Genomic DNA, 26,239 nt, shown 5'->3' with positions numbered 1-26,239 from the left:
GAATAAAGATTGAAACATAATTTTTTATAAGTTACTTTATCAGAAACAAAAAACAAACAAAGAAACAAAAACAAATGATGAGCAGGATACTATCAGAAAACCTGGAAAGACCTACACGAACTGATGCAGAGTGAAATGTACTGTACACAAAATAACAGTGATATTGTAAGATAATCTGCTGTGAATAATTTGGTTATTTTCAGCAATGCAGTGATCCAAGGTAACTCTGAAGGACTAATGAAAATTGGAATCCAACTACAGAGAAAGAAATGATGGTATCAGAAAACAGATTGAAGCATTTTTTTTTATAGTTCCTTAATCTGAAGTTTTGTTTTTGTCTGTTTTCTTTCACAACCTGGCTAATGTGCATATGTTTTGCATGACTACTCATGTATAACTTATATTGAATTGCTTGAGTTCTTGGAGCGGGGGTGGAGGGAGGAAGGAATAGAAGTTGAAACACAAAATTTTTAAAAAATTGATGTCCAAATTTGTTTTTACACGTAATTTGGAGAATAAAATTCTAAATAAACAGAAAAAATATATATGTTAGCCAGAGACATATTAGAAAGAAGATGGCTCAAGAATAACCATAACTTAAATTTATAAAAAGTTTTAAGGTTCCCTTTAAGAATCACAAAGTCTATTACATAGCTTTTCTTATTTTGTTTTTTATAATTAAGTTGTGAGGGAGGCAGAGTCTAGGGAAGGCAACACTGGATTTGCCCTAGTGGAGTGAAATTTAGAGGGTTCTAACAACACTTGTACTCCTTTAGCAAGGAGAAACTACACAGCTTAGCAGCTAATTAGTTATCATCAGAAAGTACCAGATTGTTTGCTTCTTTTCCTCAACTCTGCCTTCTTTTCAAATCCAAAGTGAACTTCATCCTAGTCCAGGTCGACTGTATTCCCACATCTGATAGTGGTCTCTCTAGCAAAGTCCTCGAAATACTTGAAGGTTTTATGCCACCCTCTTCAACCATGAACATTTCTAAGATCTCTGTGAGGTCTTACATCCTGCCTTCAAGTGTATGTACTTCTTCCCAGCCTTAAAAAAGATTTACTATCATCTTTTCAAGCTTTCATCCTCTCTCTCCCCTTTCTCAGCCAAACTCCTAAGAAGTAAAAACAAACAAAATAACTCTCTACATTTCCACCACTTCCTTTCTTTTTCCTCTTTCCTCAAACTTTTGCAATCTTGGGAGCAGCTAGGTGGTGCAGTGGATAAAGCACTGGCCCTGGAATCAGGAGGACCTGAGTTCAAATCTGGCCTCAGACACTTGACACTTACTAGCTGTGTGACCTTGGGCAAGTCACTTAACCTTCATTGCCCTGCAAAAAAAAAAAAACCAACAGCAACACCACTGCCAAAAACAACCCCAAAAAACTTTTTCAATCTTTCCACCAACCTCAAACTGTTCTCTCCAAAGCTACCAATGAGTTCTTAATTGCCAAAGCTGATGGTCTTTTCTTTGTCCTCATCCTTCTTAACCTTAATCAAGACTGTGTATGGAAGTTAGGGTTGTCTGCCTAATGTGTGTGTGTGTGTGTGTGTGTGTGTGTGTGTGTGTGTGTGTGTGTGTACATACACAACCAGTCAAGGAGGTGGAAAATAAATGAGAGACCAGAGAAGGCTGGAGGAACAAGAGGTCCTGGTGAGGAAGAAGAACAGTTTGGGAGGGCTAAGGCAGAGGGAGAAATGAAGGCCCCCCCTACTATCCTCTCTGCCAGTGACTACATCAGCCCTAATGGGTATAATTTTCACCTCCATGTTGATTACTACTAGACCTATATAGTTCCCAGGCTCTTCGCTGAACTTTAATCTGTGGACAATTCAATTGGAATTCCTGGAAACCTCTCAAGCTCAATTTGACTAAAAGAGAACTCATTATCTTTTTCTTTAAATCTACCCCTCTTCTAGATATCTTTATTTTTGTTAAAGGCACCACATGATGCAAATCTCCTAGGTTCATAACATCAGCATTATCCTCAATTCTACTCCCTCTCACCCCACTTGGCCAAATGTTCATGTTTCATATTTCCCTACTTTATCCCATCTTACACACACCTATCAAAGCAATTTTCCTCAGGTGTGGTCATATGTAACTATGTCACTCTCTGACTCAATCAACTCCAGTGGCTCCCTCTTGCCTCTAGGAACAGATAGAAACTCTATCTTTTAAAGACATTCAGAACCTTGCCCCAATTTACCTTTCCAGCTTCATTCTATATTATTCCCTCTCCTTTAATCTTTGATCCAGCGAAAGTTGCCTTTTCTCTCTTCTTTAAATAGAATAACTCAATCTCTCCTCTCTATGTCTTTGCCCAGACTCTCCTCCATTCCCAGAATGCATCTCCTCTTTTTCTCCTCTGCCTCATACACTCCCTCTCTTCCTTCAAGATGCAGCTCCTACAGACTGGGGCAATAGTAGGTTGTGAGATCAATTCCTTGCCACCACCACCAGCTAGTGCCTTAATTTGTATTAAATTACTTTGCATATATTTTTTTTGCATCTACTTCTATATGTACTTGTTGTTTCTCCTGGAATGTAAGCTTTGGTGTACCCAACACAGCACAGTACCTGGATTGCAGTGAGTGCTTAAAAAAATATTTTATTTGAGGTTTTGGTTCATTCTTGCTGAGGGTGTGCTTTATCTTACTTTCCCTGGGGATATAGGGAAAGTGGCAGGGAGAGGAGTGGGTGGAAGGGAAAGGAACAATTATTAAGCATCCATTGTGAGCCAGGCACTTTACAACTACTATCTCATTTGACCTGGCTACGGGAGGGAAGGAAGAGAATTAGGAACACAAAGTTTTTAAAAATTGACATAAAATTTTTTTACATGTAACTTGGGAAAAAATAAAATTAAAAATTAAAACCATAACAAAAACAATAACAAATATTATCTCATTTGATCCTTTTAACAACCCTGAGAGGTAAGTACTATTATATCTCTGTTTTACCATTGATAAACCTGAGCTAAACAGAGGTTAAGTGATTCCCCCAGGATCACACAGTTAGTAAGGGTCTGAGGCCCAGGCCCCAGAATTACTAGTTTTGAAGTTCTTGAAATAGGGAGAACAAATACTATAGATAAGGAAACTGAGAATAAGTAGTAAAGTTGTGTCATCCTACTCCCAGGCCTCTGTACTTCTCACTGTACCATGCCCTGCCTTCCATCAGTGATAGGCAGGCCATGGTATAATCACATCCCAAAGCTATAGGCCAAAGTTGTGTCTATACCCTCATATTTTTAAATTTATTAACAAAACAAAAAGTGCATTGTTTAACTGAGTACATTGCAATGACGGAATTTCCCAACTTCATAAAAGCACCTTTCTAAACACTGATAGTTATTTTTTCTGGTGGATTGAATAATGTTTCCTGAAAGGGTAAAGTAGCAAGAGCCATGTTAGCAGACTGGAGAAGGCTGCCTGGGAGGTATGACAAGGGGCTGTCTGATAGAGCTCAGCATAGGCAGGAAGATGGCGTTGTGCCAGCAGAGACACAGCTTAAGCCATGTGACATGAACCCCCCTCCCCAAACCAGCAGCAGCCAGAGAAAACACTAACATGGTGCTCTGTGTTCTCTTGTTCTCACTTGGGAGCAGCCAATCAAGATGATTTCAAGGTGGCTACTGTGAAGCAGATGTAGTCCCTGTGAGATGGCCCAGGATGGGCTGCAAAAGAGACATCAGCTTAATTACTTGGTAATTATGGATACTGCTGTACACATATGCTTGTTCGAATGCAAAGAAAAGGAAAGAAAATACCCTTGGGCAGACACTCTTGCAAAACTGCCAATGAGAGAACCAATTAGAGCCCATTCAAAAGCAAGGACTGGATTTAATATTTTATATTTAAAATAGGTCATAATGCTATCCTGTGGTTCACAACCTACTCACAGGAAGAATTCATGGCTTGTATTCACAATAAAATAAGTAGCATGGTAATAGTATACTATTATATATAATATAATATATAATAGCATATTATTATACATAGTATATTCATAATAATGATAATCATGTTATAGCTAAGATTTATCATTCTTTGACCTTTATTACCATTTGAAAACTATTTGTATAGTATTTTTAGCTTTGCAAAGTGGTTTACATGTAATTTTCTCATTTGAGCCTCAATCAATACAGATACTGGAGGTATTATTATGATGAGGAAAGTGAGGTTCAAAGAAGTGAATAGAAGTGACCTACCCTTGATCACACAATTAGGAAGTATCAGAGATGGGATTTGAACACAGAAATTCTTGACTGCAAGACCAGCATTTGATTGATCTTTGTCTTGAATGAGTTTTCTAGGGTCATAGAAATAATAGGTAGCCTAGTGGGGTTAAGAAGCCAGTTCCTGTGAACAAGCCAATACTTGTTCTGTTAGACTCCATTATTCCCCAACAATAGAGGTAAGTAATACAAGTAGAATTAGGGCCAAAATAATTTATTGTATAAAAGAACAGATAGTGACCCTTGAGTCAGAGGAGCCTCTGTTCTTATTACTATCTGTGTAATCCTGGGAAAGTCATTTAAGGCAATAAACATTTACTAAGCATCTATTTTATTGTCATCTATGAAATGATGGCTTTGTGTTAAATGATCTCTGATATCTTATCCTGCTCAAAATCCTGTGATCTTTATTTTACATGTGAATATAATGAGATACAGAAAAGGTAAGTAACTCATTCAAGGTCCCACTGTAACTGAAAAGTAGCAGAATTCAGTCTTACATTCAGAATTACTGACTCCAAGGCCATGACTCTTTCTACTGTACCATGTAACCTGTTTCTTTAGTCTTTTTTATTTTTTAATTTAATTAAATTATTTTATTTTATTTTTGCGAGACAATGAAGTTCAGTGACTTGCCCAGGGTCATATAGCTAGTGAGTGTTAAGTGTCTGAGGCCGGATTTGAACTCAGGTCCTCCTTAATCCAGGGCCGGTGCTATATCCAATGTGCCACCTAGCTGCTCCTGCTTTTGTCTTTTTAAAATAGCATTTTAATTTTATAACCTTCAGGGTTTTGTTTTGTTTTGGTTTTTTGTTTTGTTTTTAGCGAGGCAGTTGGGGTTAAGTGACTTGCCCAGGGTCACACAGCTAGTAAGTGTTAAGTGTCTGAGGCTGGATTTGAACTCAGGTACTCCTGACTCTAGGGCCGGTGCTCTATCCACTGCGCCACCTAGCTGCCCCTATAACCTTCGGTTTTTGACAGCCATCCATGTGGATGTTGTGGTACAAGGCTGTAGTCTCTATTAGTGGGGAGGTCAATGCTGGTGGATCCCTTGAGTTCAGGAGTTCTGAGCTGTAAGAGGGCCAAAGCTAGCATCAATATGGTGAGCTCTCAGGAGAGCACAGGTGAGAAACCAGGCTGATTAAGGAGGAGTGAATCCATTCAGATTAGATATGGAGCAGGGCAAAACTTTCTTGATGATCAGTAGTGGGGTAGTCCCATAAGTGGCTGCTATAATTCAGCCTGGACCCAGTCCTCAGAGACAGAAACAGAGACAGAGACAGCCAGACAGTGAAAGAGACACAGAGAGAGACAGATACTGAGACAAGGGAAAGTGAGAAACAGACACAGAGAAACAGAGAGAGATAGAGACAGGAACAGAGAGGCAGAAAGAGAAATGAATGAATGAATGAATAAATACATGAATGAATGGATAAATAAATAAGTAAAGAAATGGATAGATAGAAATATGATAGAAAAAATAATAATTTACAATCACCTATCATTTATTTTGCCTCTAATATCTTGGCTTGTGCATAACAAAAGTATGTGGCCCAATCTTCAACAAAGTTTACACTGTCCTAATATGACTCATTTTTCAATCTGATTTGTAATGTCAACATATCCCACCTCACTTGTACTCTACTTGTATTGTTGTCCATCCATCCAGGTGTGCAGATCAGCTGGTTCACAATGATCTCCCCACCACCTCAGTCATCATGTGCTTCGTTGATGAGGTGTGGTCCACTCTTCTTCGTTCTGTTCACAGTGTCCTCAATCGCTCACCTCCACACCTCATTAAAGAGATTCTGCTAGTGGATGACTTCAGCACCAAAGGTAGTAAAAACACAGCCTACATGCTTACAAATTAATGTGTCATTGACATGGGGGTGTAGGAAAGGGAGGACAGGTCCATGTAGTGAAAGTATGGGGTTAGTGTTTTGTTTTGTTTTCTGTTAGTTTTTAATTGAGTCGAAAAACTGGAAGCTGGCCAAAGCTGTACTTCACTTGGTACGTTGTAGTGACAGTATGGCATGTGGACCAAGTATGTCTCTGCTACCAGCTTTCCATTCAATGAACCTCCTTTGCCACTTTGGGGTATTGTATCCCTTTTCTAAATTAGCCTATCTCAACATCATGATAGAGTAGAGAAAGTATTGGATTTAGAAGTTGAGAACCTGTGTACCAGATACGCCCTGTATGACCTTGGACAAGTCATCAAATTTCCCTGAGCCTTAGGTTCCTCATTTGTAAAATAAGGTGGTTGGCTTAGATGTTCCCCAGTGTCCCTTCCAACTCTGAATCTATGCTTCTATGATCCTTAGATATAATCCTGGCATGCCAGCCTATTTGCAGTCAGCCTTTACCAGAGAAGATGGAATGTTCTAAACAACTGTAGCAACAGATCATTGTGTACAAATATCTGTGGTATAAAACAACCAAAGAAGATAACATTGTAGCCATTGGTCATTGATGGGACAGAGCCTTTCTTTCTGGTGGCAACTAAAGCAAGAGGTCAGATCTCAGGAGGTCAGAGGCGTGGCCCCTTCTCTTTCTTCTATGACTCAAATATACTCTGCCTTCCTTATTTGACCAAACCTCCCATTTCCAATGGGCCAAGAGCCTAAAATCTTTCTGATTTGTCCATTTCATTTCCCTTCTTATATCTAGAATACTAACAAGTGATATAATATAGATTTCAAAAAATGTCATAACTTTTTGAACTCTTTATTTTTAGACCATGGATAAGTAGCTAGAGGATCTGCTTTGGAGTCAGAAAGACCTGAGAGGTCCTGTCTCTCTGACGCATCCTAATTCTATGATCATAGACAAACCATTTAGCTTCACAGTACCCTGAGCAACATTAAAACTATAAAATACAAAGTAGTTGCAGATGAAGGGTGTCCTTTACAGGGATGAAACCATATATACCCCTTCCCCTAAGGAAAAAAAAAAAGAGTAAAGACTGGAGGAAGGAAATTCACTCATTCCAAATTCCCAATTTTTAAGTATCACATGCTACAAGTTCACATGTGCTTGTTGAGCTTAGGTTTCCCCAGTGTTATGAATGAATCTTTGTGCTATAACCACATAGTTGTTGAATGTAATGGTACTGTCCTTACATGAGTTGCTATTATGAATTAAAAGATACAACAGTAATGACACAACTCATCACTATATTAAGATATCCATAGGCCCTGGCCAACAACCCCAAATTTCAGCAAATACAAACCTGATGTTGAACATGAATGGAAATGCAGAGCTCAAAATAGCTTCCTTTCCCCTTCATATTAAGCTTCTTCTGTAAACACTGTGATAAGCAACACTGGAGGGAAGTGCTGGAGCCAGCACCTATTGGAAGAATCTATTTTCAAATTATGCAGTTTGGTCAGAAATTTGTAAATCAGGGCTTGACTGATTATTTTGTTGATCATCTATACTTAAGAAAATGATGGTTAAAATGTTAATAATGCAGATTAAACTTTAAAATGTGTCCTTCTTGCATTTAGGGGTGGGGGCAATTGTTAAACATTTACCAGCACACCACCAAGGACTGTCTACATAGCATGGTTTCTTCTTTTTAAAAATTTTTATTTATTTTATTCTGAAGTTGAGAAATAAAACAAGCATTTCACTGGAAATTGCAGGAATGCCCATCAATTGGGGAATGGATAAACAAGTTGTGGCATATGATCATGACAGAATACTACGATGCTATAAGAAATGATAAGTGATAAGCTTGATGATCTTACAAAAACATATATATATAGACTTGCACAAAATACTGAAGAGCAAAATGAGAAGAACCAAGAGAATGTTGTATACAGTAACAGCAATGTTGGGGTTTTTTTTGGTTTGTTTGTTTGTTTTGGCGGGGGCGGGGGGTGTCGAGGCAATTGGGGTTGAGTAACTTGCCCAGGATCACACAGCTGGTAAGTATTAAGTGTCTTGAGGTCGGATTTGAACTCAGGTCTTCCTGACTCTAGGACCAGTGCTCTATCCACCGCATAAGAAAAACTTTGAGCAAATAAGCCATTTTAACTATTATAAGTACTCAAATTAACTACAAAGGACCTATTAAGGGAGACACAGCATGGCTTCTTCAACATTCATGTCACTGCCTGAGTTATCACAGCCAAGTTCCCAACAAAACATAAGGCACATGGGGGCAGCTAGGTGGTGGAGTGGATAAAGCACTGACCCTGGATTCAGAATGACCTGAGTTCAAATTTGGCCTTGGAAACATGACACTTACTAACTGTGTGACCCTGGGCAAGTCACTTAACCCTCATTACCCTGAACAAAAAGACAAACAAAAAAACAAAACAAATAAATAAAACAAATAAACAAACAAAAATCCAAAACTTAAGGCACTTGGAGCATGTGGTATGCTCTAGTTAGGGAAAACTAGACCACAGTAAACTGACTGAATGCCTGAGGAAGTAAACTTGAGCTACAAACACGAGATTTCTTTTTGTTTTTAATAAAATATTTTATTTTTTTCCCCATTACATGTAAAGGTAGTTCTCAACTTTTGTTTATACAAGCTTTCCAATTTCAGATTTTTCTCCCTCCCTCCCTCCCTTCCCTCCCCTCTCCCCCTCCCCTAGACAGTAGGTAATCTGATATAGGTTATATATATACATAATAACATTAAACATATTTCTGCATTAGTCATGTTACAAGAGAAATCAGAGCAATAATGAAAAACCTCAAAATAGAAAAACAGCACCCAAAACAAAAGAAATAGTATGGTTCATTCAGCATCTATACTCCACAGTTCTTTTTTTTTTTTTTCCTGGATTTGGAGATCTTCTTCTATCATGAGTTCCCTGGAACTCTTCTGCACCATTCCATTGGTGAGAAGAATATAGTCCATCACAGTAGATCATCACACAATGTTGGTGATACCGTGTACAATGTTCTTCTGGTTCTGCTCATCTCACTCATTATCAGCCCACACAAGACCCTCCAGGTTTCTCTGAACTCCTCCTGCTCATCGTTTCTTACAGCACAATAGTATTCCATTATATTCATATACCACAATTTGTCCAGCCATTCCCCAATTGATGGGTATCCCCTCAATTTCCAATTCCTTGCCACCACATAAAGAGCAGCTATAAATATTTTTGTACATATGGGTCCCTCTCCCCTTTCCATGATCTCTTTGGGAAAAAGACCCAAAAGTGGTATTGCTGGGTCAAAGTGTATGCACAGCTTTATCGCCCTTTGGGCATAATTCCAAATTGCTCTCCAGAATGGTTGGATCAGTTCACAGCTCCACAAACAATGCATTAGTGTTCCAATTTTTCCACAGCTTCTCCAACATTTATTATTTTCCTTTTTTGTCATTTTAGCCAATATGATAGGTGTCAGGTGGTACCTCAGAGTTGTTTTAATTTGCATCTCTCTAATCATCAGAGATTTAGAGCATTTTTTCATATGGGAATAAATAGCTTTGGTTTCTTCATTAGAAAACTGCCTGTTCATATCCTTTGACCATTTCTCAATTGGGGAATGACTTGGATTCTTATAAATTTGATTTAGTTCCCTATATATTTTAGAAATGAGGCCTTTATAAGAAGTTCTGGCCATAAAAATTGTTTCCCAGCTTTCTGCCTCCCTTCTGTGTTTTGTTTTTGTTTCTGTTTTTTTGCGGGGCAATGGGGTTAAGTGACTTGCCCAGGGTCACACAGCTAGTAAGTGTCAAGTGTCTGAGGCCGGATTTGAACTTAGGTACTCCTGAATCCAGGGCCGGTGCTTTATCCACTGTACCACCTAACCGCCCCCTCTGCCTCCCTTCTAATTTTGGATGCATTGCTTCTGTTTGTACAAAAATTTTTAAATTTAATGTAATCAAAATCATCCATTTTGCATTTCATAATATTCTCTATCTCTTGTTTGGTCATAAACTGTTTTCCTTTCCAAAGATCTGAAAGATAGACTATTCCTTTCTCTCCTACTTTACCTATGGTATCATCTCTTATGTCTAAATCATGTATCCATTTTGTCCTTATTTTAGTATAAGGAAACACAAGCTTTCTTGACAAGGAAATGATACACTCTCTTTTTGATGAAAAAATCCCATAAAAGGGTGTATCCCAGCTTAATCTTCCTCATCTTAGTCTTTCTCATTTTTCTCCTTTGTTTCTTTCCCTCCTCCTGGACTTCCTCCTCTTTTTACTCATCTTTTCCCTTTTCCTCCTCCCGTTCTCATCTTTCTCCTTTTTCTTCCTTTTCTTCTTCCTCTTCTTCTTCTTCTCCTCCTTCTCCTTCTTCTTTTTCTGAACTCTCTTCTATTTCTTCTCATGTCTCTGTCTTCTACTTCTTCATCTTCTGCTTCTTTTTTGTGCCTCCTCCTGCTTCCTTCCCCCAGAATTATTAAGTTTTAAAAGCTTTCAGGATACAGAGGAATGAAGGAGTCTTCAAAGGTGGAATTGAATGCTCTACAGGATGGATGTCACTTAACATACCATTTGGGAATGCTCCTTGGCAATTGGCAATTGGCAATTGGCAATGGGATCACCTCCATCATCATTAATGTAGGAAGTAAAGGAAAGGAAATCTTACTGAATGAGAATTCTTCAACAACTTCTATAAAGGTTGAACCTGAGAAATTCAATTACAACAGAAAAAAATGCTAGATCTCAAACCAAGGGCCCTGGACTTGAATCCCAACTTCACCACTTTGCTTCTTGTGAGACTGTCAAAGTAACTTAACTTCTCTGGGATTACTTCACAGATTCTTCAAAAATAAAAACGAATTGAATGGCACTAGATGAATTCTAAGGTCCCTTCCAGCTCTAAATTCCTAAACCTATGAACTTCGACTTGTTTTTTGAACCTACCACAGGATTTTGAAGAAAGGAAACTAACTATCTAATAGTTTGGATTCTTGCTAAAATCTATCTGAGGAAATGACATCAGTGACCAAAATCTTGGACGAGAATAAAATGTCATCATTCCAGTAAATGTTGCAGGAGTTTTATACTTCTCACAGCTACAAGGTCAGCCTGAAATAAATATTTTTTCTTTTTTTCTCTCCCTCTTTGATTTAGAATACTTGAAAGACCAATTGGATAAGTACATGTCACAGTTTCCCAAAGTTCGGGTACTTCATCTCAAAGAGAGGCATGGCTTAATAAGAGCCAGACTGGCAGGGGCACAGATTGCAACAGGTGAGAGGCTATTGATTCTCATGTGATGTTTAAAATCTAAATGTGTGGTCACCTTAAATTAGAAGCTTTAGCACCAGTCTTTGGTCATTAAGCATTTATTAAATCATACAGGTATTCACGTGGAGTTCAGAAAGTTAAGAAAAGGCCTATCTAGCCTAGAGTTCCAGCCTGGTCAGGTTCTTCTCCGACACAAGCCTGATTCAATCACAAACTCCTCAGCAAACTGAGTGTGGAAGCTTTTTATAGGTTCAGAGCATGGGTGGTCCTTATACACTGCTTCAAGCTGGATTGGTTAGGTCATCCAAATCCATTGGTTCACTAAACTTGAAGGTGGTCTCTAGTTGAGTTCAAAGTCCTTAGTTTCTGAGAACAATACCTTCTTAAGGGCTAGCCAGGTGTGCTTACAATCTAGTTAACGTGAAGTAGGCTCATCAGTACTCAATAAGTCTCACTTAATTCAGTCAGTTTAGATTAATCTCCAGGTGGGCCTTCGAGTATCTGCTAAATCCCATTATTTTATCTCACACACAACTAGAAAGCATTTCCCAGAAGTCAAGTATAGGGATTCTGGTATAAGAACACTTCTTTCTTTTCTTTTCTTTTCTTTTCTTTTCTTTTCTTTTCTTTTCTTTTCTTTTCTTTTCTTTTCTTTTCTTTTCTTTTCTTTTCTTTTCTTCCTTCCTTCCTTCCTTCCTTCCTTCCTTCCTTCCTTCCTTCCTTTCCTTCTTTCTTCTTCTTTCTTTCTTTCTTTCTTTCTTTCTTTCTTTCTTTCTTTCTTTCTTTCTTTCTTTCTTTCTTTCTTTCTTTCTTTCTTTCTTTCTTTCTTTCTTTCTTTCTTCCTTTCTTCCTTTCTTCCTTTCTTCCTTTCTTCTTTCTTCCTTTCCTTTTTTCTTTCTTCCTTTCTTCCTTCCTGTTTTCTTTTTTCCTTTCTTCTTCCTTTCCTCCTTTCTTTTTCTTTCTTCCTTCCTCCCTCCCTTTCTTCCTTCCTCCCTCCCTCCCTTTCTTCCTTCCTTCATCCTTCTTTCTTTTTCTTTCTCTTTCTTTCTTTCTCTTTTTTCTTTCTTTCCCTTTCTTTCTTTCTCTCTTTCTTTCTCTGTCTTTCTTTCTTTCTCTCCTTTTCTCTCTCTCTTTCTCTCTTTCTTGTTCTTTCTCTCTCTTTCTCTCTCTCCTTCTTTCTCTCTTTCTTTCTTTCTCTTTCTCTCTTCCTTCCTTCCTTTCTTTCTTTTGTCTCTGTTTTAGAAAAATTATGTTCCTTATCATGAGACTTTAAAGACTTCATTGTCACATAATTTGTTTTTCCCTCAAACAGTTTTCTTATGGGTTTATTTTGTAGATTTATCCATACTTCACCCTCATTACTTCCCCACAATGACAGGAACAAATCTTCATCTAGAATTATGGGTATGCAATCTATGGCACAAGTACTAGTGAGACCTAAGGCTTTTATTCCTGGCCCCCTGATATAGGATAAGCCATTAGAGAGCCAGCAGCACTGATATTGTCATGAGTCTCATCCTCCTGGCCCTCTCTGCTTCATTGGACATTGTGGACGTTCCTCTTAGATACTCTTTGCTCTGTATTTTATTGTGATTCTACACTTAATGATTGCCCTCCTACCTTTCTTGCTGCTCCTTTTCAATCTCCCTTGCTGTCTCATCATCCATGATCCCGTAATTATGGGCATTCCCCAAGGCTCTGTCTGAGTCCCTTCTTCTTTTGTCTCAGTTTATTGTCTTACTAACTTCATCCACTGTCATGGGTTTAATTATCATCTCTCTGCAATTACTTGCAGATCTATATATCCAGCCCCAGTTTCTTTCTAGAGTTTCAGTCATGCATCACCAAATTTCTATTGAAAATTTCTAATTGGATGTCCCAGAGACATCAGAAACTCACTTGTACAAAAAAGAACTGCCAAATTCACCTCTCTTCCAAACCTCCTTCTTACTGTTGGCATCATCATTGTTCTAGTCTCCCACGTTCACAAATTGAGCATTTTCCTCAACTTCGCATCCTCCCTCACCTCACATATCCAAACTATTGCCAAATCTCTCCCCAGCCTATCTTTTCAGCTGTGTTGTACATTTCTCCACCTTCCATAATCTGTGATCTAGCTAATTCAGTCTATACTCATACACAAAACAGCATTCCTGTCTCACTGCCTTGGCACTGACCATCTCCCATGCCAGAAACACTCTCCCTCTGCTTCATAGGATCCCTTTCTTCCTTCAAAATATAGCACAAACACCACCTCCTACATGAACCCTTTTCTGAATTCCCCAAATGTTTTAGTGCTTTCCCTCCCTAAATACTTTGTGTTCAACTTCTTTATAATTTTTCTCTTTATATGTTTTTTCCATATATTCATACATGTAGTCATGGTCACCCCCCATTAGAATGTCAGCTCCCTAAAAGTAGGGGTTGTTTCATTCTTCAAACTTGTATCCCTTGAAGCTAGCACAGTACCTGGCACATAGTAAGTATTTAATAAATATTTCAATTGTCAATTTAATAAGCTTTTGTTAATTGGTAGGTAAATATACAATTTGAAGAGTGGGAGAGCCTAACTATGAGGGAATTAGTGAAGTCTTCAAATGGGAGGTGCCTGAGTTAATCCTTAAAGGAAACAAAGAATTCTAGGACATAGAGGTGAAGAAGGAGTGCATTCCAGGCACACAATACAACCTGTACAAGACATCAAGTTCAATGAACAGAAACTAGGCTTGTTTGGCTAGAATGCAGAGTGTTGGAAGGGAAATTATGTAAAAATAAGTTTAGAAAAGTAGGCCACAGCCAGACTATGAAGGGTTTCCAATGCCAAGCTGTAGTTTGTATTTTATCCTCAAAGCACTAGAGAGTTACTGACAGTTCTTGAGAAGAAAAAAAAAGATGGTCAGACTTGAGCATTAAGGATATTTGGAAGTCATGTGGAGGATGGATCAAAATAGAGAGACTAAAAGCAAAAAGTCCATTTAGGATGCTATTCTTTCATTCCACAAGCATATATTGAGCATCTAATAAGCAATATCTTGGGTATTACTAATACAAAGACAAGTATTAAACAGTCCCTGTTCTCAAAGTACTTATATTCTACTGGAAGAAAGGAAAATGTAGAAACAAATCAATACAAAATATGTTTATATGCAAATACGAAACAATTTTGGGGAGGGTGCATGCAGAGTCAGAACTAGGGCAAGTGACTTAGACTTTGAACCAGGATAGGGAATTGTCCCAGGGTAGGACATTTAAAGTTCCACTGAACAAGTTATTTGATTTTACTAAAGAAGAAAACACTTGTAGAGAGTCAGGAAAAAAATTATAACATTGGGTTGGAACTATGGCTAGCCAAATGAGGGAATAGCAAGAATAGAGCTTGGTTCTATAAGAGGTTGAGGGGGAAGGGGAGTACAGGGTGAGAAGTTAAAAACCTGGTATAGTGCTAAGGAGGGAGGCCTGGCCCTAAACTGCATACCTTTGTTCTGCCCACCAGGTGATGTGTTGACATTCCTAGATTCTCATGTGGAATGTAACGTTGGGTGGTTGGAACCTCTCCTAGAAAGAGTTTATTTGAACAGAAAGAAAGTGGCCTGTCCAGTAATTGAAATAATCAGTGACAAGGATTTAAGGTAATGTCATTATATTTTATTGAATGTTTCCATTAGGTATAGACCACTAGGTATCAAGTATATTATTTGGATCCTTTAAATTAAAATCTTCTCAAATCTAATAAATGTAATCTCCATCTGGTTAAATAAGAAATTCTTTCCAGCAATCAAAGTAAGTGTATATCTTAAAGGAAAGACAAATTAAATAATTGACTGATTCAACTCATTTCTGAACCCCATCTATTCCCAACCTCAATCCTATAAACCTCTTAATCTGTATCCAGGTCTTAAGAAATTCTAATCTTCATCACTAAATGAATAGAGAAAGGAATAGATGAAGGAATAGAGAAAAAACTCTTTTGGTTTTACTGTAGAGTTAGGAAAAGGGAATAATGGATATTATGAAGGAATTTAAAGCCAAACACAGAAACTTCTATATTATCCTTGAGGCAATAAGGAGCCACTGGAATTTATTGAACAGGGTAATTACATGGTCAGATCTACAACTAAGGAAAAGTACTTTGGAAACTGTATCTAGGATATATTGAAGTGGGAGAGGAAGCAGAGGCAAAGAGATTAACTGAACAAGAGGCAATGACAACCTAACCTAAAGCCTTATCTATGTGAATAAAGAGAAATGGTCAGAAGTGAAAGATGTAGAAGTAGATATAATGAGATTTGGAAATTGATTAGGCATATAGGGTGAAGGAGAGTGAGGAAGAAAGAATAATACTAAAGTTATACTCTTGGGAGACAATAGCAATGTGGTATCCTTAATAGAAATAGGGAAGTTCAGTAGAAAGGAAAATTTGGGAAGAAAGATCATGTATTCCATTTGAATGTATTACGTTTCAGATGTCTCTAGTATATCTACTTTAAAAGGTCTAATAGGCAGTTATTTGGTTATGTGATTACTGAAGTTCAAGGAAGAGACTAGGTCTATTAGTCATTAACATAGAAACTATGAACTCTTTGGAGCAGATGAGTAGGGTGGGGTCATGGAGAGAGAAACAGAGAAAGGCAGAGACTGAGAACTTTGGGAGACTACAGTGAGGGGGTGTAAGATGAATAATGGGCCAATAGCGATATTAAAAAGTAATAGTCAGCTTGGAGGAGAAAACCTAAAGAGGAAGGAGAATCTAGGATGGGAGGGTAATCAACTGTTTTAAATGTAGCATTGAAGTCAAGAAGGATGAGGACTGAGAAAATCTCATTAGATTTGGCCATTTCAAAATAACTGGTTACTTTAGAGAGTGTCATTTCAGTTGAATAATGACAAGAATTCAGAATGCAAATCATAGAGTAGTAAGAGGTGTGGAAATGGAGGCAATGAGTAACAGCAGGCTAGAAGAGGAAACAAAGCTGGAAAAGAGCTGAGTAATACAACCATATGATCACTACGGCACAAAGAATCCATGCACAATTTGTCATTGAAAGATTTGTGGTAACATTTCTCTAACATCTTGTTCTTTAACATTTAGTTCCATTAGCATATATTGATTGTGCACCTATTATGTGCAAGGGATTATGTTAGTAAATCAGCATAAGGGATGCAAAGTAATGTGAAGTTTATCTGATAAGGCTTTTGCTCGATTTCTCTTTTTCTTAGCTACATGACAGTGGACAACTTTCAAAGAGGCATCTTTGTGTGGCCAATGAATTTTAGTTGGAAAAAGATTCCTCTTGAAGTCATTAAACAAAATAAGATAAAGGAAACTGATGTAATAAGGTAAGAGTGGGAAATTAGGGTCATGGTATCTGTGGTAAAAAAGTGAAATTTTTTAAGAGTCGGTTAGGATAACTGAAAGACAACAGTTTTTGAAGGACCACCCTATCGGGGAGGAGACCATGATGAAACGCCAGTCTGTCTGCTAAGCACTCCACTTCCGGGGTGCGAGCTTAAAGGGCAAGGAGAGAACGGAAGTGAGGTCTTTTTCAAAGTTGGGTTTTCAGAGAGATATAAATAGATCATTAAGGAGAAACAAGTGATACTAATTTACTCCATAGTTTTCAACAAATTAATTATGATTCTAGAAAACATGTCAACCAATGTAATTATTATAAAAACAACCACAAATCTGAGACCATTGTCATTAACATCACCATCATCAAGTCATTTCTTAATTGTTTGTCTTCTTCAGCTAGAAGGCAAAATAGAGTCCCGAACCTGGATTCAGAAAAACCTGAGTTCAAATCCAGCCTTAGACACTTATTCGTCCTGTGACACTGAGCAAGTCATTTAAACTCTGTTTGCCTCAGTTTCCTCATCTCTAAAACTAGGAAAATAATAGCACCTACATCCTAGGGTTGTCATGAGGATCAAATGAGATAATAATTAGAAGGTTTAGCACAATGCCTGGTACATGATGAATACTATAAAAAGTTAGTTATCATTATTATATCTCAAAACTCTTAGTGCAGTTCTAAACTTTAAACACCCCTTCCTAAACTTCAGTTGCTTAAAACTCCACTAAGTCTTTTCTGATATCTTGTATTTTGAAAGTTTTTTGTTATGTATAGTTTGAAAAGCATAAGTGTTTAGAATGATGACAATTCTGAAAATGGTGTTCTTAAGATTGTACGAATCAATATTCTATCCAGGTGTGAAGAAGACTATTTCAGCCAATGATAATAGGCTAGTGCTAATAAAGTTTCTTGGATGACTTCCCTAGGAAATTTAAGGTCTGTGTTTTGGGATGGAAATTTGTCATCTGTCAGTCCATGAAAAATGAGGAGATTCTGATGTATAATTCTCTCCACAAGGTCACATCTTATTAAGAAGGTGCTATAGTATAAGTTCCCCCCCCCTTTATTTTTAACATTCTTTTCTCTTTAAATTTTGAGTTCCAGATTCTCTCCCTCCCCTACCCACTAAGAAGGCAAGCAAATGTCAATTAATTGTACATGTGAAATCATGTAAAACATATTTCTGTATTAGCTATATGACAAAAAAATTTAAAAATTAAAAAGTGAAAAATTTAAAAGGGAGAACATTATACTGCATTTTGCACTCAGACTTCATCAGTTCACTTTCTGGAAATGGTTAGCATTTTTTCATTGTGAGTCCCTTGGAATTGTCTTGGATCAGTGTATTAATCAGAGTAGCCAAATTGTTCACAGCTGATTCATCATTACAACACTGCTGTTACTGTGCACTATGATCTCCTGGTTCTTTTTACTTTGTATCAGCTCATATAGGTCTTGCCATGTTTTTCTTGTGTCCAACTCTTCATGACTCTTGTTGAGTTGTTTTTTAGCAAAGATCCTAGTAGAGTGGTTTGCCATTTCCTTCTCCAGACCATTTTATAGATGAAGAAACTGAGGCAAACAGGGTTAAGTAACTTGCTCAGGCTTACAAAGCTAGTAAATGTCTGGGACCGATTTTAACTCAGGTCTTTCTTAGTCCAGGGCAGCTGGGTGGCACAGTGGATAGCATTCTAGGTTTCGAGTCAGGAAGACTCATCTTCCTAAGTTTAAATCTGGCCTGACATTAGCCATGTGAGGATTTTCTCATAGAAACTTGGTATAAAAATTTCTATTACTGCATTGTCTATGCTACCTTTTTAGCCAAATATAGTTTCCATAAATATCTCTTTTAATTAGGTCTGGTTTTGCTTGTTTTGTCTGAGATCATGATTGCTTCCTCTGCCTTTTTTACTTCAGCTAAAGCACAATAGATTCTACTCCAGCCCTTTAACTCTGTGTGTTTTTCTGTTTCATGTGTCCCTTGTAAACAACATATTGTTGCATTCAGGTCTCCGATTCATCCTTTTACCACTTTGGTTTTATGGGTGAGCTCATGCCATTCACACTCATAGTTATGATAGTAATCATATTATATCCTCCTCTATCCTATTTTCTTCTGTTTCTTCCCCACTCTTTTTTTTATCCTGTCTCTCCTCAAAAGTATGTTTTGCTTCTGACCACTGCATCCTTTAACCCACCCTCCCTCTTATGACCCCCTCCCCATATCTTTTATCCCTTTCCTATTTTATTTCCCTATTGGGCATGATAGATTTATATAAACAAATTAATATATATATATATATATACATACACACACATATATATGTATACACACATGGGCACATATATTGTATATAGGTATCTTTTATATGTATATGTATGCATGCATGCATTGTGTATGCATATACATGTGTATATATACATACATATATGTACATCCTTTCCTCTTTGAACCAATTCTGATGAGAATAATGTTCGAGCATTGGCCACCAACTAACCATTTCCCCCTCTATTATAAAAGCTCTTCCTTGCAAGCCTCTTATACATGAGAAAAATTTCTTCATTCTACCTCTCCCTTATCCCTTCTCTCAGTTTATCAGTTTCTCACCCATACTCTATTTTTTAAGCAACCATCCCAACATAATCAATTCTTACTCATGCCCCCTGTCTGTGTAGACTCCTCATTGCCCTAATAATGATAAAATTCTTAGAATTACATGTATCATCTTCCCATATAGAAATATAAACAGTTTAACTTTATTGAGTCCTTTCATGTTTACCTTTTTATGCTTTACTTGAGTCTTTTGTTTGAATGTCACATTTCCTATTCAGTTCTGGTCTTTTCATTAGTAATGCTGAAAAATCCTCTATTTCATTAAATATCCATTTCCCCCTGAAGAATTATATGCAGTTTTGCTGGACAGTTTATTCTTGATTATAATCCTAGCTCTTTTGTCCTCCATAGTACCATATTTCAAGCCTTTTCCTCCTTTAACATGGAAGCTGTTAAATCTTGTGTGATCCTGATGGTGGTTTTAAAATGTTTGCTTTTTTTTTCTTTATGTCTATTTGCAGTATTTTCTTCTTGACCTGGAAACTCTGGAATTTGGCTATAATATTCCTGGTGGTTTTCATTTTGAGATCTCTTTCTGGACATGACCAGTAAATTATTTCAGTTCCTATTTTATCCTCTCCATCTAAGATATGAGTAGTTTGCCTTTAAAATTTCTTGAAGGGGCAGCTAGGTGGCACAGTAGATAGAGCACTGGTCCTGGAGTCAGGACAGGAATACCTGAGCTTAAATCTGGCCTCAGACACTTGACACTTACTAGCTGTGTGACCCTGGGCAAGTCACTTAACCCCAATTGCCTCACTAAAAAAAAAAAAATTCTTGAAATATGATGTCTAGGCCCTTTTTTAAAAAATTAGGGCTTTCAGGTAGTCCAATAATTCTTAAATTATCTTTCCTCACTCAATTCCTTAAAAATTAGAATTGGCCTAATTAGAATTTTTAAGGAATTATTTTCTTCACTGAGTTTTGTACTTCATTTTCCATTGGGCCAATTCTGCTTTTTAAAGAGTTCTTTTTTTCAGTGAATTTTTGTGCCTTTTAAAACCATTCTCTTTTGTAAGGTATTTTCTTCAATATTTCTTGTCTTTTTTTTTTTACCAAACTGTTAATTCTATTTTTATAATTTTCTTGTATCACTCTCATTCCTCTAGCACACATCTCTTTTTTGAAAACTCAGGAATTCTTGTTGGACTTGAGACCAATTAACATTCTTCTTTGAGCTTTGCTTGTAGGTTTTTTCACAATTCTATCTTCTGAGTTTACATCATGGTCTTCCCTGCCACTGTAGTAGGTTTTATGGTCAGGTTCTTTTTTGTTGTTATTGTTGTTCTTTTCCCATTTTCTACCTTATTTCTTGACCTTGAACTTTATATTAAACTTGGGTTCTGCTTATTTGGGGGTGGGAAAACACTGTTCCAAGCTTCAGACTTTTTGTATTGCCATTTTCACAGCTAGTTCTGGGATTCTGTAAGTTTTTGGAATTTCCCAGGTTGTGTAATTCTCGAAGAGGTGTGGTCACTGTTCTCCTGGTCTTTGCTCTGACTTTGCCCAGAAATGATCCTGAACCCATCAAGTGCTTGTAATCCTCTTGGACCTAAAACTATGATCATATACCTTATCCCCCTGGAAATATGAAACTAGTGATCCTTTTTGCCTTGGAAATTGCTACAAGGGACCCTGATCCCTTGTGACCAATCAGAAATGTGCCTTTCTGTTCTGGAACTCTGACCCAGAATTGCATATGGGTAATAGAGTTGCCAATCAGCACAAGCTGTACCCAGTGCTAGCAAAAATTTCCCTGTAATCTCTTTCTGACCAGTTGTTCAATCTTCTTACTGTCTCCAGGCTGAGAACTCCCAAAGCTACTGCTGATGGTATAGCAGCCCACCTCTAAAACCTACCACTGATGCTCAAGCAGTGTTCTGGGCTGGCCCCAATGTCACAGACCTCTCCTGCCAACCTTCTAAGTTGTCTTAGACTCGAAAAATGTCTCACTTTAACCTCTTGTTGGCTTTGCCACTCAAAATTTTGATTTAAGGTATTATTTTAAAGTTGTTTCAAAAGGAATGTTGGGAGAGTCCAATTGAGTTGCTCCCTCTACTCTGCTCTCTTGGCTCATGGATGGTGCTAAAGTTTTAAAGCTTATACTGTGGTGTCACATAGTTTATATCATTTACTTTTATTTATTATACTCATATGTGGGGTCCTTAAGAAAAAAAGCCCTTCATTTCCACAAATCCATATGACTTAGCTATAAGAAAATGGAAGTGCTTAAGAACTTTAAAGGTATCAGGAAAGGGAAGCATATAAGCCTTTTTAAAGTGCCTGCTGTATGCCAGAGATTGTGCTAAACATCTTTTTATAAATCTTGTTTCATCTGATCCTCACAATAGCTCTATGAGGTAGGTACTATTGTTATCTCCAATTTAAAGTTGAGGAAACAGGAGCAAACTGAAGTTGAGTGACTTACCTGGGGTCACACAGCTCATGTCTCAGGTTAGATTTGAACTCAATATTATTGATGTTGTTCTTGTCACATTTGAAGATCAGTACTCTTATTTTCCAACTACAACAACCAAGTTAGTGCCTGCTAAGAACTCCCCCAAGTCTTGACTCAGTCACCACTTCAACTTGATAACACGTCAGGAGTACTGAAGGCAACACACAGAGAGGAAGTAGAACATCCATCTCAGTTCTACCTATTGTAGCTTTCTGTCACCACAGGAGTGTCTTAAATGGGTTCATTACTTATTTGTCCTAAGGTTTTGATCGTGAGCATGACTATTGCCAGGATGACAGGTTTCTTCATATTCCAAAGAATTTAAGTCTAAAACCAGTGCTTTCATTTTTAGGTGTCCAGTCATGGCTGGTGGATTATTTTCTATTGATAAAAAATATTTTTTTGAACTTGGAACATATGATCCTGGCCTTGATGTTTGGGGTGGTGAAAATATGGAGCTCTCCTTCAAGGTATTGCCAAACCTGGCCCAAGTTTCATTTTCAGTTTTCTATTTTGGCAGATTTTTACTTGATTTTGTTTTGTTTGTATTATTGAAAGTGGTAACGGCTGCTGGAGAAGACATTTCAAAACCATATTAGGAGCCCTGGATCAGGGTTAATATTTGTGTAAGTCAGGTTGGGAATTGGGAGCAATGCTACATGCCATCAACCAATTATAAGAAAGTCCTTTCATTTCTTATTTCTCAGTGGCAGCATCTTAAAAATTAATAGAATGCATATTTTTTCCAACCAGCATAAAATGTTTTGAGATCTGTGCATAATTTAAAATACCTTTCTATATATAACTGCAGGCTGAAGAGTAAAATTCATTTATTTTATATTTGTTCATGGTTGGTCTTTTTGGACCCCAATCAAAGATTTTAAGTTACTGAACCATTAAGTACCTGGTTGTATCTATAAAATGGCCACTTAGTGCCAGCCTAAAGAATAGAATTATAATAATGCTCCAATGCTATCTATACACCAAAAATAAAGCCCATAGATTTTATTGTAGTCAACTATTAATTTTCAAGAAATGTATATCACCATTGAAAATATGTATTCAACAATTGTATGCTCAGGGTCTTTGTTTTATAATATATAAAAATCAATGCAAAATACATTTAAAACATATACTTTCAGGATATAAATAAATATGTATTTATTAGGATTCGGTTTCCTATTTCATGATGACACCATGAATACATGTTGTTTTTAAATCATTGTCTTTTTCAACATACTATCCACTAAATAATAAATTATCATCACCTCCCCCAGGTGTGGATGTGTGGAGGAGAAATTGAAATCATTCCCTGTTCCCGAGTGGGCCACATCTTCAGGAAAGACAATCCATACTCTTTCCCTGAAAATCGGATTAAAACCATAGAGAGGAACTTGATTAGGGTGGCTGAGGTCTGGTTAGATGAATACAAAGAACTTTTCTATGGTCATGGTTACCATCTCTTGGACCAAAGTCTGAATGTTGGAAATCTCACTCAACAAAGAGAACTTCGGAAAAAATTGGGGTGCAAAAGTTTCAAGTGGTATCTAGAGAATGTCTTCCCAGACATAGAAGCTCCTATTGTGAGAGCCAGTGGGGTGGTAAGTTTGAATTACAATAATATCACCTTATGGTATTTAAATATGATCCAGTCCTAATTACTAAAATGTATTGACTATATACCAGAGAACGCTATATTTGTTACAACTGGGATATATGTCTATGTCTCTCTCTCTCTCTCTCTCTCTCTCTCTCTCTCTCTCCTTATCTATATCTATCTATACATATATGAAGGATTTTCTTTCATGTAGGTCCTCCCTTTTCTGACAAAATATGCTTATTCGTTGTTTTAATAGATAATATCCATGAGTTGGTAAAGCAAAAAATATGATGAGCTTTTCCAATTTTACTTAGTTTGGCCCTGGGCAGCTTTCATATAGAGTCTATCACCAGGACTATACTAGAAAACTTTCTAGCTTGGTACATTCTAGAGCTTGTCTATTCTGGGCTTAGTATTCTCAGTTATCTATTGGTATCTGATGAGACATCTAGGTGGTATAGCACATTGACTTAAAATCATGAAGACCTGAATTCAAATTCTGCTTCAAGTAGCTATGTGATCCTGGACAAGTCATTTAACCTCTGTCAGCCTCAATTTCCTCATCTGCAAAATGGGAATAATAAAAACACCTGTCCCCCAGGCTTATTGTGAACATAAAATGCTATTTTGAGTCCTTAAATAACTATATAAATGTAAGATATTTTGATAAGGAAAAGGTGTCAAAAGAATAAATTCCTTTCCTTGGTATCACTTACCTCCAATTGGGAAGAAAGGTTAAAAAAGACACGAAACATACATTCATACGAAAGACAGACCAATATTTGCACGGAAAAGAAAGTGCAAATGATCATCCTGCAATTTCTATACATTAGTGCAGAAAGAACATCTAGTATTCAAGTAGTGAAACTGAAGTAGACTTAGATAACTCTTCATGAAACAGATGAGTTTTGAGCAGGCTTTGGAAGTAGGGGAGGGATATAGTTTGGCAGAAAAAGGGGAAAGATTTCCAAGGCATAGATGAGGTTGCAAAGAAGACAAAGGTGGCAACTAGGTGGCAGAATGGATAGAGTGAAGGACTTGGAGTTAGGGAATCTGAGTTCATCTTGCCTTTCATACTAGCTGTGTGACCCTGAACAAGTCATTAAACAGCCTCAGTCTTCTCATCTCCTCATCTGTCAAATGGAGATTAATAATAATAATAATAATATTCATCTTATAAAGTTGCTATGCAGTTCAAATGAATCACCATATTATAAACTACTACCTAAATGTTATTTGTGGTGGTGGTGGTGGTGGTGATGGTTGTGGTAATGATAGTGATGATGGTAGTAATTGGTGATGATTGATGATGAAGATGATGAAGATGAAGAGGAGGAGGAGGAGGAGGAGGAGGAGGAGGAGGATGAGGATGATGAAGAGGAGGAGGAGGAGGAGGATGATGAAGATGATGAAAGGTGTGAGTAAACACCCACAAATTGGCTAGAGTACAGAATCCAAGAAGAGGGCCTTTAGTTAATGTCAGTGATTCAGCATTCTTTTGACAAAATGTTTAGGTCTTAATGTTTTAAATTTACCATAGAAGAAAATTAGAGTATCTAAACATATGGCCAGAGGCAGCTGATAGAGCATTGGGCTGTAGTCAGGAAATCTTTGTCCTAGCTGCATGACCCTGGGCAAGTCACTTAACCTCTGATTGCCTGACAAAATGGATCCACTGGATCCACTGGAGAAGGAAATGGCAAACCACTCCAGTACCTTTGCCAATTAAATCCCAAATAGGGCTATGAAGGGGTGGACACAACTGAAACAACAACACAAGAACAACAACAAGCATATGGTCAAGTTTCAAGAGGCTGTGTTATATAAGAAAAACATGTTGGTCTTGGAAGTCACTAACTCTGACTTCAAATCCTGATTTGGCCCCCTACCTATATGACACCAGACAAGTCATTTATACTGTCTGGTACTAAATTTCCTTATCTGCAAAATTAAGGGGTTAGACTAGCTAGATGCTAGTGTCCCTTCTGAGAATTCTAAATCACTTATCAAGTCAACAAGCATTTATGATTCTTCAAAACCCTGGTTGACTTTTTTTAACTTTTTTTAGTCTCTAATTTTCTTTTTAATTACAAATATTTGAATTTTTGTTTGTTTTGTCCTCCTGTGGGCTTTGATTTCCAAGAAAGTACTTCTTAGAGGAGGTTGTCCAAGTTGGAACATGAGTGAAGTGATTCATATTCTCAATATCCAGGAATGTGAAAGTTCCACCATTCCTCCTGGTCAATGGCATTCTTTCTAACCATAGCTCACATTCTGTAAGTGCTTTTATAGAAAGTAGATGGTACTTTTGATCACTTTGGAAACAAATTTACTCAGGCTTTCATAATGCATGTACTCGGGGCAGCTAGGTGGCACAGTGGATAGAGCACCGGCCCTGGATTCAGGAGTACCTGAGTTCAAATCTGGCCTCAGACACTTGACACTTACTAGCTGTGTGACCCTGCGCAAGTCACTTAACCCCAATTGCCTCACAAACACCCCAAAAAACAAAAAAACCCCAATAATGGATGTACTCTAGAGCCCTTCTTACTCCTCCCACCTCATACTACTTAGCCAGGAAACTGACCGTGTCCAGTCCCAGGATACTAGCCACAGAGGTTGGGCCTCCAAGAATCCTCTACAATTACTAACATGCCTAGGTATTTACTAGCAGTAGGTGATAGAAATCCAGGAAGAAGGGGGAAGATCTAAAGATGTGTCCCTCTGCATCCAATTTAATTGTTCCAAAAATTTTAATATGATTTATTCACTCATATAATAGAACAGCTACAACAA

The 26,239-nt window shown here is 37.5% G+C and overlaps 1 protein-coding gene across 1 annotated transcript in view; it reads left to right on the top strand.

The window, feature by feature from the left end:
• Nucleotides 1–26,239, top strand: part of GALNT5 (polypeptide N-acetylgalactosaminyltransferase 5) — an 81,499-nt gene that overhangs the window by 36,114 nt on the left and 19,146 nt on the right. The window contains exons 2-7 of the mRNA XM_043991333.1: nucleotides 5,912–6,078; nucleotides 11,301–11,420; nucleotides 14,911–15,046; nucleotides 16,635–16,754; nucleotides 22,196–22,313; nucleotides 23,121–23,444. Of these exons, the coding sequence (XP_043847268.1) occupies nucleotides 5,912–6,078; nucleotides 11,301–11,420; nucleotides 14,911–15,046; nucleotides 16,635–16,754; nucleotides 22,196–22,313; nucleotides 23,121–23,444 (985 nt within the window). The remainder of the gene's footprint in view (nucleotides 1–5,911; nucleotides 6,079–11,300; nucleotides 11,421–14,910; nucleotides 15,047–16,634; nucleotides 16,755–22,195; nucleotides 22,314–23,120; nucleotides 23,445–26,239) is intronic.

This window comes from Dromiciops gliroides, chromosome 3, assembly GCF_019393635.1.
Source record: "Dromiciops gliroides isolate mDroGli1 chromosome 3, mDroGli1.pri, whole genome shotgun sequence".
Classification (NCBI taxonomy): domain Eukaryota; kingdom Metazoa; phylum Chordata; class Mammalia; order Microbiotheria; family Microbiotheriidae; genus Dromiciops; species Dromiciops gliroides.
The sequence above is the reverse complement of the archived record's forward strand: the minus strand, read 5'-3'. Positions and strand labels throughout refer to the sequence as shown.